This window comes from Agelaius phoeniceus, chromosome Z (genome assembly GCF_051311805.1).
Source record: "Agelaius phoeniceus isolate bAgePho1 chromosome Z, bAgePho1.hap1, whole genome shotgun sequence".
In the NCBI taxonomy this organism is placed as follows: domain Eukaryota; kingdom Metazoa; phylum Chordata; class Aves; order Passeriformes; family Icteridae; genus Agelaius; species Agelaius phoeniceus.
The window spans coordinates 77,726,072-77,738,482 of NC_135303.1; the positions used below are offsets into that span (position 1 = coordinate 77,726,072).

Genomic DNA, 12,411 nt, shown 5'->3' on the forward strand with positions numbered 1-12,411 from the left:
TGAAAATACATCACATGAAGTACATACAAACCCCACTTTCATTCATTCAAAATTACAATAGTGAAGAAAGACCACAATGGATAATATTTATGTAGTGGCTAGGAAGCACAATGAAAAAAAGGAGTAGCTGTACTTTTACTACTTTAACTTCTTAAATTAAAGTGCTGTGATACTGAATCAAAAAAGCAAAGAACAATTCACATGTTGTTTCAGAGAGAGGCAGCACACAGTTAAAACTTGTTGGTAGGATCTCATGTTGACTTTGACCAAATTATGCACAAATAAATATTAACTGTTAATGTGTTTAGGTGTCTGATGGTAGTAGCCTGTATGCTTTCTAAAATAAACATAATACAAAATACAAGTCCTGTAATGCAGTATGAATGAAGCCTTACTTCAATCTGCGGTGCTGTGAAAGGCAAAACTCCAAAAATAATACATAGTAGTGCTGCTACTTCTTGCCACCTCAGAAAAAAGGAAAAACTAGAAACAGGTTTACTTTAAGAAGAGTTCATGTTTAGGTCCTTCTTTCAAGCCATCTTCAGATTACAGAATAATTTTAAACATTAACATTACTCACTAATATGATAATAAAACATCAAGGTATCAACAGATGATCACAAAGAGGGAGAAAGGCAGAAATCAAAATAGGCTGTACAGATTTAACATGGTGTGCATGATTGCATGTTGAAAGCATTTTCACCCCAACTTTTAGCTTCATTTATTGCACCAAATGTTCTGTTTCCATTTGTTATTCAGGTATCAGTTTAGTCCATTCTGCTTTGTAAATTGCCATGTCCTTTAATGTATATTATTTTAATCTTAGCAGCTTCCTTGTTGATTATTGCCTACATACATTGAAAATAAACATTTAAGTATTTGCATGTGACAGAGGATTTATTTTTCAACACTCGAGTGAAATGAGAGAGCATCCTTACCTCCATAAAAAACATACCACTTTTGGATATCTAGTGATACAGCTAAACCCTTAAATTTTTTCATTTAAAATACAATTTCCATTTACTTCAGTCACAGCAGTGAATACAGAGCAGTTTTGCACATCAAGATGCACTTGCACAACCAGCTCAAGCCAGTGGAAGTGACAGCTACAAGTGAAAGAGACTTTTCCAGCTTTCCTCCCTCCTCTGGCCACGAGTTCTGACTGTACCCTATGCCAGCACTAACAAATAAATTGCTCAAGTGAGCAGGATCAGTTTAGCTCATCTCTAAAACTAACCTGGCTCAAAGGGGGAAAAATTATTTAAGCAAATGGGTCCCTGACCTGTTCCCGAGACTAAGACATAGATAGCACAGAGAAACCGGTGGAAACATGCAAACAGGAGTGGATGAAATGTCCTTGCAGCGTCAGCTCCACATTCAGGTCAGCTTAACCAGATCGTGAAAACGCAGCTTCAGTTTTGAGAACCCCTGGCTGAGCAAAGAGAAAGAGAAGAACACAAAAGCTCCAACCACATGTCAAAGATTTGATTTAAATGACTCGTCTGAAATTGTACTCAGCTTTTGCGGGAAAAAAAAAAGAGAGAGAGAGAGAGTGAGAAAGAATCCACTTTTGTAAGGAAAAAAAAAGAAATTTATTTATCTTAATCCTACATTTAATTCTCATTCATTAGACGACTTTCTAATTTCAAAACTAAGCAAGGCAGGAGTTCCAGCTCATTATCTGATCACACCATCTTTCTCTGTTCATAGGCGGTGACAGCATGGTGTACTGATGTGCAAAAGAGACAAATCCAGGTGGCCAACTTACTCTGGGCACTTTCCAACTTTTGCATGTTAAATGCCATTATCACAGCTTCCATCCCCAATTAAACAAAAGCATACTGAAGAAAAAGAGTCTGTAAGTAGGGTGTCCTATTCCTCCATAGGGCCTTACAGCCTATTACAAGAATTTCCATCATTGGAAACTCTCTATTCTACACAGAGAGCCCAATTTCAGGTAGACCTGTTTCCTCCTTCAGTCTGCCTGGGTCCCACAGAGAGACTTGAGAATCCATGGCACTCATGTGGTAGACCCGTAGCCCAAAAGACATAACCCTTGTGTCGCGGTAAGTGTTCATTTCAGAATTAAAGAGTTCAAGGGATGTGTATTTCACAGACTGGAGATTTTATGAATGTGCTAAGAGTTGTATCATTCACACCCTGGGTTGCTGGAGGAAGGTGCATGTTAGGCTTCAATATGAAGGCTTGCTGAGATAGTATAGGCGAGGTCACCCCAAATTTTACTTCCTCCCCTATGTATGGTACTCCAACACTATCACATGATAACTCACTCTGAAGTTAATTATTCTTATAAAAAGAAAAACAAGCTGGTTCATCTGAAGCCCAGGAAATAGTTAAGAGCACACAGTACAGACAGTCAGGAGACCACCATCCAAAAGCAAACTGGAAAGAAGAGTGACTTAAACAACAATGGATATTGCTTTAAATATAACAAATAACATGAGATATCAAGAGAGAAATTTTTTGCATTTGCAGATGTAGATCTAAGACCTGACACAGAAACATCTGACTAAGGTGCACAACAAAGTGGACATAAATTAACTTTGAATCTAGCTGATAAAAATGCATTTCTTTCCAGAGGAATACAGTTTTGCATGGACTTGTTACCTGGCCAAATTTGGGTAGACAATGCAAATAGTGCCTTCCTGCCAAATTTCAAATATCTCCTCTGAAGCATGAGGGCACTAGAGCTTTCCAAAGAAAATGTTACCAGAATTGAGCCCAGGAAAGCTACTGTATTTTCCACTGGCTTCACTCTCAGAGAGAGCTGGGCTGTTTTGGCTCTGACTTTTATGAAGAGGATAAGGAAAAAAAATGCATTCTTAAAATGTAAATTTAAAGAACTGGATGTGGCAAATCTATCCACAGCATGTAGCAACAGAAAAGCTTCCGGCTTTGCTGCATAGGTTGCCCTGTTAATGCATCATTTACTCCTCTTGACATAATCTACTTCTCCATGCTATACACTTTTTGGTCAACAATTAACAAGGTTGGTAGCAAAGTCATGCTATCAAAATGATAGTTCTGTTTCAGATCTCTTCTTCTTGTAGCATCTACAAAATCTTAATTACTTTCCAGACATGAAAGTACACATCAGCAAAGAGTAACCCACTACTTCACTGTTGCACTATTTTTAGTTGAATTTAGAGACACAGCAAAGCACCTCATGTGACCCATTTAATACAGCTGATAATTCAGAAGTTAATATACTGACATAAAATCAAGTCTGGAATAATTTGGAATATTTTCCAGAAGTAAAGACTAATTCAGTCAAGCTATCCCAATTAAATTTAAGAATATCACCTTTGAAAGTAAACCAGTTCACTAGAATTCAAACAACTTGAAAATTATTGTGGGAGAGCTACAAGAGTACCACCATAGCAGAACTCTAAAAACACTTGATGAAAGCTCTCCTGTCCTGAAACTTTTGTTGCTCCTCCAACAAGATCAAAAAGGCCTTAGCAAGTATTAACTCAGTAATTGTATCCACTAACATCAAATGTCATGACACATCAAAATTATGACAGCTTTCATATGTATAAATTGAGATAAATCATGGGTAGTGCCTGAACGAAGTAGACCTATCCCACTTCTGTCATTCAAAATGCCAGGGGAATTCTCCTCTCACAATCAGCCTTATCTTCTGCTTTCAGCACTACAACCTTTGCAAGTCTTAAGAGCCCATGAATTACAGTGAATGCTAATGGTCCTGGTTTTCAGTAGCTGTAACCAGGAGAAAAAAGGAGAGATTAGGCAAAAGTACACGGTGGAATGTTTTGCCCACTAGTACTTTTCAGAATTTTTACTTAAAAAAAAAAAAAATTGTCAGGTTGTTTTTGTTCTATATATCACATCACAGGTTAATATTTTTGTATTTTATTTCATACCCTGCAGCCACACATTCCACTGCAGTGTTCGCTATAGTTACCGAGAGAACAAGTTAGAACAGCTCATCAGTGAAAACTCATTTTCATGCTGCCTCTTCGATGACTTGCTAATTAAGGGTTTTTGAGAGTATACAGTAATATTAAAACTCTGAAACTGCCTGGGAATTTGCTCATGGCAAGTGAATATGATTGCTTATAGTTCCCAGGAAAATAGATGTAATGGTAATTAAGTTAGCCAAGAGAAGGAGGAGATGGTCCAAGTTTCCCTATCCTTGTCCAAGGAGCGACATCTGCCCAACAGTGTAGTAACAGACCTAGAGAACTCCTGCAAATAGGAGCAGCATTCACAAAGGGAACATCATCTTCGCGCCTAAAAAGGTATAATCATCATAGAATCCTAAATTCACACATTCCCCGTTCCCTCCGCTCCAGCGCACACACACAGAGAGTCCATTTTACGGCAAAGTGAAATCCACGCCACTCCAGGAGTTTAACCTGCTTTAAGATCGCCGCCGAGGCACCGCGCCCGCCCGCGCCCGCAGCCGCGCACCCTCCGCGCGTCTGCGCCCGGCCCGGCGGCGCGGGAGGGGCCGCCCCCGCTCCGCACCTCGCGCCCGCCGCTGGATCTTCCCTCCCTCCTTCCCTCCTTCCTCTCTTGCTTCCCGGAGCGGCGGGACGGACAGACAGACGTACCCAGCGCCAGGAGCAGGGGCGGCAGCGCCGCGCCCGCGGAGCCCATGGCCGGCGCGCTGCGGGGTCAGGCCGGGGCCGCTCCGAGCTGGCCGCTTCCCAGGGCGACACTGAGCGCCACCTGCTCCGAGCCGCCCCCAAATACTCTTCCTCCTCCTCCTTCTTTTCCTCCTCCTCCTCCTCCTCCACGCCCCCTGCGGTTCCACGGCCGCGGAGGGGCCGGAGGCCGCTCCTCCCGTCCCCCGCCCCTCGCTCCGCGGGCGCAGCCGGCGGTGCCGTCCCCTGCAGGCTCTGCCGCCGGGTTGCCCCACTCTGCTCCCTCCTGGTTTTACTGCCTGGAGGAGAGCCCCCCGCGCTCGGCCCAAGGCAGCCCTGGCGCTGCCCAAGGCTGCGTGCCCAAGGGGGGCTCCGGGATCGGGACACTTACCACCCCCGCCCTGGGTACCCCGGGCAACAGCGGTTTGGAGGATTGGGGATGCCTCTTTTTCCTATTAAATTGCACGTTCGATGACACTGAGTCTATATCTTCTTCTTTAAATGAAATTTTTGCAGAATATGCCCCCAGATATGCAGGAGTGAAACAGGATCCAGAAGCCTTGCCACACAACTGTCTCGAACTTGGCACTGATGGTGAGGATGTATTGTCTAGGCGAAATAACTGCCTGTGTTTCCTTAAATGCCAGGCCAATATCCAGGTAGACAAAGAGAATCAAAGCCAGCAAAAATCGGGAGATAAGGACTTTGACTTCCTAAGCAATCAGAAAGGGTTCTTATGCAAGGTGCTGTGAAGCTTTCAGTCTACCTAGTCTTGTCAGTACTGTTTGAATACTGTATGTGCAGAGTATTTGAGAAACATGCATTTTCTCCATCCCACAGTTCCAGTAAATATCGAAATTTATGGCACTACCTTTTCATACGGAATGTATTTTATTTTGTACAATGAATTCTGCTGAATAATTTGAACTTCTTGGCATTAACATTGTGTAATGAAAAAGACAGTTGGCCTGGAAAATTGAAATGAAAAAGCTTCCTTCCTTCACCCTCCTTGCCATCTAGGTCATGGCCATTTAGGTGTGAAAAACTGTAGCTATTGTTTAAGGAGCAAATGTATTCTCTCAGCTTCTTATTTGTTTTTAACCTTTGGAAACAGAGCTATAAATTAAAATGAAGAAATTTCTCAGCATTTGTCAGCAGGTGGTTTTCAACAGGATTTTTTGGACATGGGTTTTATGTGGACATCATGCTGTTAAAGAAATCTCCACCAGGATGATAAAATCCACTTGATGGAAGTGCAGCAGGGACCTGTCTTTGTATAATTTACATTGGATTCTTTAATGTAATAACTTTATAGGACTCACAGGAGTGTTACCCAGGCTAATGCAAGAACTTGTACAAGTGCTCACTTCCCAAAACACTGTCACTGCTGAACTCCAAAGTCCCTGGTCAGTCATCACCAGGGACAACTCACGAGCACTCTGTTTCCCTTGCACGGCGTGACAGGAGACCTGCAGACACTCTGGCAGCAAAGTGCAGATATTGAAGCAGTAACACCACCTTCAGCACCCAGACTAGTCCAGGGACCAGTGGGAAAATTGTGATGAGAAGAGCAGCCATGGGAGCTTTTCTTTCCATCTGTACTGTGTATACATGTATGTGCCACTCCAGGACAAGGGAAAGGAAAATCTATACTTCCACAAGGAATAAGAAGAACATAATTAATAAATACTGATGAAAGGACAATAAAAATCAATAACAAAAAAACCCCCACATCATAGAGAAAAATGGTTTCTTAATAATGGAATAAACCTAGACTTGCCCTCTGCCCCACCCTAAAATAACCTCCCCAGACTAATGTCTCAGTTTCCTAAGAAACAATGTCTTTGATTCAGTTACATCATTCTAATTATAAATATATCCTTAGGATATGAAACTTTCTTTCTCATCCAGATACAATGTTGAAGAATAATTTCTCACACTCAAAGGCTGTCTCCCAGGGTGCTGCTTCTAAGACCAACATTCTTCAGTGTTTACAAAGAATAGACTGTAGGCAAATAAATACTGTGGCAATTACTGTATTCTTCAACAATACTCCCTTAATTAATGCTTTTGTTTTAAATTATTATAAACCATTTGATAACAACCTTCTCATATAATCCTGAACTGTACTTTGCATATTATAGGAAACAAGAGTTTTTCTATTGTGTGATATTTCACCTTTTTTGACTCACTTCAGAAATTTTATACATATATTGCACACCTTCAGGGAAGTTATTATTTACTATTGTTCACCTACACTGATAATCAAATTACTCAGAGAACAGTTTGGTTAGTGCTCCTTATCTCTGCACTATAAAATGGTGTCTGATACACACCCTTTGCTGTACACGTGTTTGTTGTTTAATGATGTTTTATAGCACCTTGTCATGTCTGCTAGTCACTGATCATAGGGACACTTGCCAAAACCACCGTATCTGCCTGAGCTTATTTGCAAAGTTTCAGGCTTGGTTCTATGAAAATACAGTGTGCACATTAGAATAAACTATTTTGTTATCAAGGGCCAAACAAACTTTTTCACAGTAAGGACTGTGTGAAGTAGGTTGCTTGATCACTATGACAAGATCACTACAGTTTTTGCATTTTCATGAAAAAAAAAATAGAAGTTGCAGAGTGAAGATAATGAAGAAATCTTGCTTTTAAAAGTTATTCTGGTGAACACGTACTTAATGATCAATTTTACAATTTATGCATGTTCTAGCTTTTTAATGTGATAAAAAATGTTCAAATTAATGCCAGCCTTCTCAGAGAAATATACTGGTCTCTCCATTTTTTGTCATTTGCAAGGGCTGACCAGAGCATCAGAGTTTCTGTGGTGTTCAAAACTCAGCAGTTATCTGTTAATGTGTTTCAGGGAGGAAATCTTGGGAAAATGACCAATTTACACATAGAAAGCCAAGATGAATGGCTCCAGGTCACTCTTTGATTTGTCTGGAGATGCTAGAGGAAACGGCTACAAATATTAGTTATTGTTTTTAGCAGAAACATGGTGTCTATAACAGAAATGTTACATTAAGAGCTCCACTGAAGGAAAAAGAACAAGCTACTAAAAAAAACCCCAAATCTATAAAGGAAATGTTAAAATTAGCTGTGAGGATGTAGTTTAGACATTAGTAATAATTCAGTTTTGAAATAAAACTGGAAAAGGTCAAAAATACACTAATGGCATTTTAGGTATCACATAGGGAATAAGCAGAGGACAAAACAGCACTTTGCTATGCTAATGTGCAAACCACACCTTTTTAATGCTTTTTGCAACTTTGGTTCAATCATTTCAAAGTGCTACACAGGAACTCTCCAGTCTTGGTCTTGATGCACAGCACCACTCTGGAATTCCTACTCTGGAATACCAGCATATGCTTACCTGCCTCTTGCTGTATTGACTGAACTGTGTTCTACTCAGCACAGAATATATATGCATATAAAAAATACATATTTTTACCAATTCTTTTTTCAGATAAGAAAAGCTTAAATCTGTCATGGGGAAATAATATGAATGGGATGTAGTGAAGCCAGTGGAGAAGTGTTCCATTCACCTGTGGTCTCAAAAGTGAGGTCCTGCAGCACAGGCCACCAACACAACCTATGTAAATTCAGGGTCTCTGGAGCAGTTGATGTGCTACTCCAATTACCAAAGCATTTAACCTTGACACAGCTCCAATAACCACAAGAACTCTTAAAAATAGTGTTTATCTTTAAAATATATATTAGTCACGATTTAGAAGTATCCAATGAAAAGACATGAGCCTCTATTTCCTTAGAATATGCCTTTGTTTATGTTTCTGACCATTTTTGTTTTGTAAACTTCATAATTGTTTGGATTTTTTTGGAATTAAAAAAAAATTATTACTTTTTATTTGCCTGCCATCAAAACTTGCTCAAGAATTTGGTAGATATCTTTTAGCAAACCCGACTCCCTTAACAATTTCCACTGAATCCCTCTGAATTTTTAACTAATTATGTGGGAAATATTTTAGTCTTACTGCATTACTTTGTGATGGATTTGTTTTCCCTCTTCTTTCCTTCTAAGATTGCAATTTGGATGTGTGAAGCTAATGAAAAGAAATATTGAATATAAAAGAAATCTTTTAGTATATCTGTAACTGCTGAACTGGACCTATTCTTTCCTGGTTATTTGCTACATTTTGTAGGATTAGCTACAAACCTTGAGTAAAAGATGAAACATCAGAAAGGAGGTGGAAAAAATGTGGTAATGTGATCATGTGTTTTCTAATAGACTCTAAAAAAACATTCACATTATCACAGAATCAATTAAATCGGAAAAGAATTTGAGATGATCAAGCCTATTCCAATGTCTAATCACCCTTTCTGTGAAGAAATACCTCCTGATGTCCAATTTCAACCTCTCCTGATGCAGCTTGAACTTATGTCCTCTCATCCTCCCACTGCTTGAATGGCAGAAGAGATTGACACCCATCCAGCCAGTCTCCTAACAGGGAGTGATAAGGTCCCCCCTGAGCCTCCTTTTCTCCAGGATAAACACCCCCAGCTCCCTCAGTCACTCCTCACAGCACTTGTGCCCCAGCCCCTGCCCCAGCTCCATTGCCCTTCTCTGGACTCTCTCCAGCCCCTCCGTGCCTTTCCTGCAGTGAGGGCCCAGAGCTGGACACAGCAGTGGAGGTGAGGCCTCAGCAGTGCCCAGCACAGGGGGACAATCCCTGCCCTGGCCCTGCTGGCCACAGCATTGCTGATCCAGGCCAGGATGCCATTGGCCTTCTTGGCCACCTGGGCACAGCCTGCCTCATGTTCAGCTGCTCTCACCAGCACCCCCAGGTCCTTTCCAGCCACTCTGCCCCAGCCTGTGGCACTGCCTGGGGCTGTTGTGACCCAAGGGCAGGACCTGGCACTTGGCCTTGTTGAACCTCACACCATTGGCCTCAGCCCATGATCCAGCCTGCCCAGATCCCTCTGCAGGGCCTTCCTGCCCTCCAGGAGATCAACACTCTCACCCAACTTGGTATAGACTCTGGATTTAGTAAGGATATAGTCAATATCCTCATCCAAATCTTTAAGATATTGATCAGGATAATAAACATATTGAACAGAACTGTGCCTAACAGTGAGACTTGTGGAAGCCCAAGAGTGACTGGCCCCAGCTGGATGCAGCACCATTTACCACCACTCTCTGGGCCCATCCAGCCAGTTCCTAACCCAGCACAGAGTGCTCCTGTCCAAGCCATGGGCTGCCAGCTTTTCCAGGGGAATGCTGTGGGAGACAGTGTCAAAAGCTTTACTGAACTCCAGGTAGACAACATCAACAGCCTTTCCCTCATCCATCAGGTGTGTCACCAGGCCATCAAAGGAGATCAGGCAGGGTCTGCCTTTCCTAAACCTGTTATCCCTCTGATCCCTACAGGCTGTCCTGTAAATGCTGTGTGATCGCACTCAAGAAGATCTATTCCATAACCTTCCCTGGGACCAAGGTCAGGCTGACAAACCGGTAGTTTCACATATCTTCCTTCCAGCATGGAGGGAAGATATGTGAAACTATCTTCCTGTGCATGGAATCACAATGGCCAACCTCCAGTCATCTGTGGACATCCCCAGGTAGCTAGAACTGACAATCAGTGATGAAGAATGTCTTGGCAAACTCTTCTGACTGTTCCCTCAGTACCCTTGGGTGAATCCCGTCTGGTCCCATTGTCTGAGGGGCACAGCAGGTCACTGACTACTTCCTCCTGGATTGCAGGGGTCTGTTCTTCTCCCCATCCCTGTCCAGCAGCTCAGGGGGCCGGTTGCCCTGATGATCACTGGTCTTACAGTTGAAGACTGAAGCAAAGAAGGCATTAAAGATATCAACCTTTTCCTCATCTTCCCCCATTGAGTTCAACAAAGAATGGAGTTTTTCCTTTGTCTTCCTTTTGTTATTAATGTTTTTATAATGCATTCCTTACCAGTTTGCAAAAATCTTATTCATTTTCAAAGAAAATTTGTCCTGGAAGAAACCAACAGGCCAGCCCTCAAAAACTGGAATAAAATCTGAAAGTTCTTTGCATGAAGGACTGGTGGGATGGTCATGAAAGAGAGGCCATGTGCAAAGAGAGGACATGACCCCTTTGAGGGTTGGTGGCACATGACTGAAATGGTGCCATTAGGCCATGTGCAAAGGTGTGCATGTTCTGTAGATTTTATTTGGTCACTAGTGCTATTTCCCCAGGTCTCAGTACTGGGGCCAGTTCTGCTTGACCAATGACCTTGATAAGTGGTTGGGGGCACTCAGTCAGTTTGCAGGTGACACCAATTTGGGTGGGATTGCTGGAGGGCAGGAAAGGCTCTGCAGAGGGATCTGGGCAGGCTGGATCATGGGCTGAGGCCAATGGTGTGAGGTTCAACAAGGCCAAGTGCCAGGTCCTGCCCTTGGGTCACAACAGCCCCAGGCAGTGCCACAGGCTGGGGCAGAGTGGCTGGAAAGGACCTGGGGGTGCTGGTGAGAGCAGCTGAACATGAGGCAGGCTGTGCCCAGGTGGCCAAGAAGGCCAATGGCATCCTGGCCTGGATCAGCAATGCTGTGGCCAGCAGGGCCAGGGCAGGGATTGTCCCCCTGTGCTGGGCACTGCTGAGGCCTCACCTCCAGTGCTGGGTCCAGCTCTGGGCCCTCACTGCAGGAAAGGCACTGAGGGGCTGGAGAGAGTCCAGAGAAGGGCAATGGAGCTGGGGCAGGGGCTGGGGCACAAGTGCTGTGAGGAGCAGCTGAGGGAGCTGGGGGTGTTTATCCTGGAGAAAAGGAGGCTCAGGGGAGACCTTATCACTGTCCACCACTGCCTGAAAAGGGGCTCTGGCCAGGTGGGGGTCAGCTTCTTCTCCCAGGAAACCAGTGGGAGGATGAGAGTACATAAGTTCAAGCTTCTCCAGGGGAGATTTAGATTAGAAACCAGGGAGAATTTTTTCACAGAATAGATGGTTAAGCATTGGGATGGGCTACCCAGGGAGATGGTAGAATCACTATCCCTGGTGGTGCTCAAGAAATGACTGGACATGGCACTTTGTGCTGTGGCTTGCTTGATACCGTATTGTCAAAGGGTGAACTTGATAATTTGGAGGGCTTTTCCAAACTTAATGATTCTATGATTCCATGAACTATGTTGTAGCAGCATGTTATGAAGCATATGTTACTCTCTAATATTTGTTGGCTGGGTTCTATAGGCAATTTTCCAAATACTGGGAATTCATGACACATAGGAGCCAGGACACAGAGTTAACTTTGGTACGTGCTCCAAATTAACAGCAAAAAGCAATTCAGTAGTTTCTGAGATTCCTAAGATTTTCAAAACCTTACTCACCAGAACTCTTTTTTTTTTCCTGGCTAACAGGGTCATTGGAAATTTTACCTGAATCTTAAAGGTTTTGAGATGCAACAGCATCTATTCTGGCACAGTGTAAAATGGCTGAGGCTGGAGTAGTAGGCTTCTGTCACTGGGATTTTATGAGCTGGCATCCAAAAACGTGACCTATTAATGGCTATTAGTTTGGACCATGAGAAAAGAAAAATGACAAAGATTTCTTGGTCTGTTCTCCAAAATGATAGAAAGAAATTTACATTTCTCAGACTATGTCTACTGACACAGAATTGCTGAATTTCAAACACTCTTCAGGGAAAACTGAGGATATCTGTCGCAGACATCTTTTCACTAAAAATCCTTTCTTTAGGATTTTTTCTTCTGAGAAGCTAAGAGGCCGCAGAGACAGAATGTTAACATGGTTATCTGCTGCTGTGTAATACAACAGGTCCACCTGTGAT

General features: G+C 42.7%; 1 protein-coding gene across 1 annotated transcript in view; it reads right to left on the reverse strand.

Moving 5' to 3' along the window:
* Positions 1–4,749, reverse strand: part of ITGA2 (integrin subunit alpha 2) — a 67,746-nt gene extending 62,997 nt beyond the window's left edge. Inside the window, exon 1 of the mRNA XM_054652161.2 lies at positions 4,602–4,749. Within this exon, the coding sequence (XP_054508136.2) occupies positions 4,602–4,647 (46 nt within the window). The 5' untranslated portion in view covers positions 4,648–4,749. The remainder of the gene's footprint in view (positions 1–4,601) is intronic.
* Positions 4,750–12,411: the final 7,662 nt, after the last annotated feature.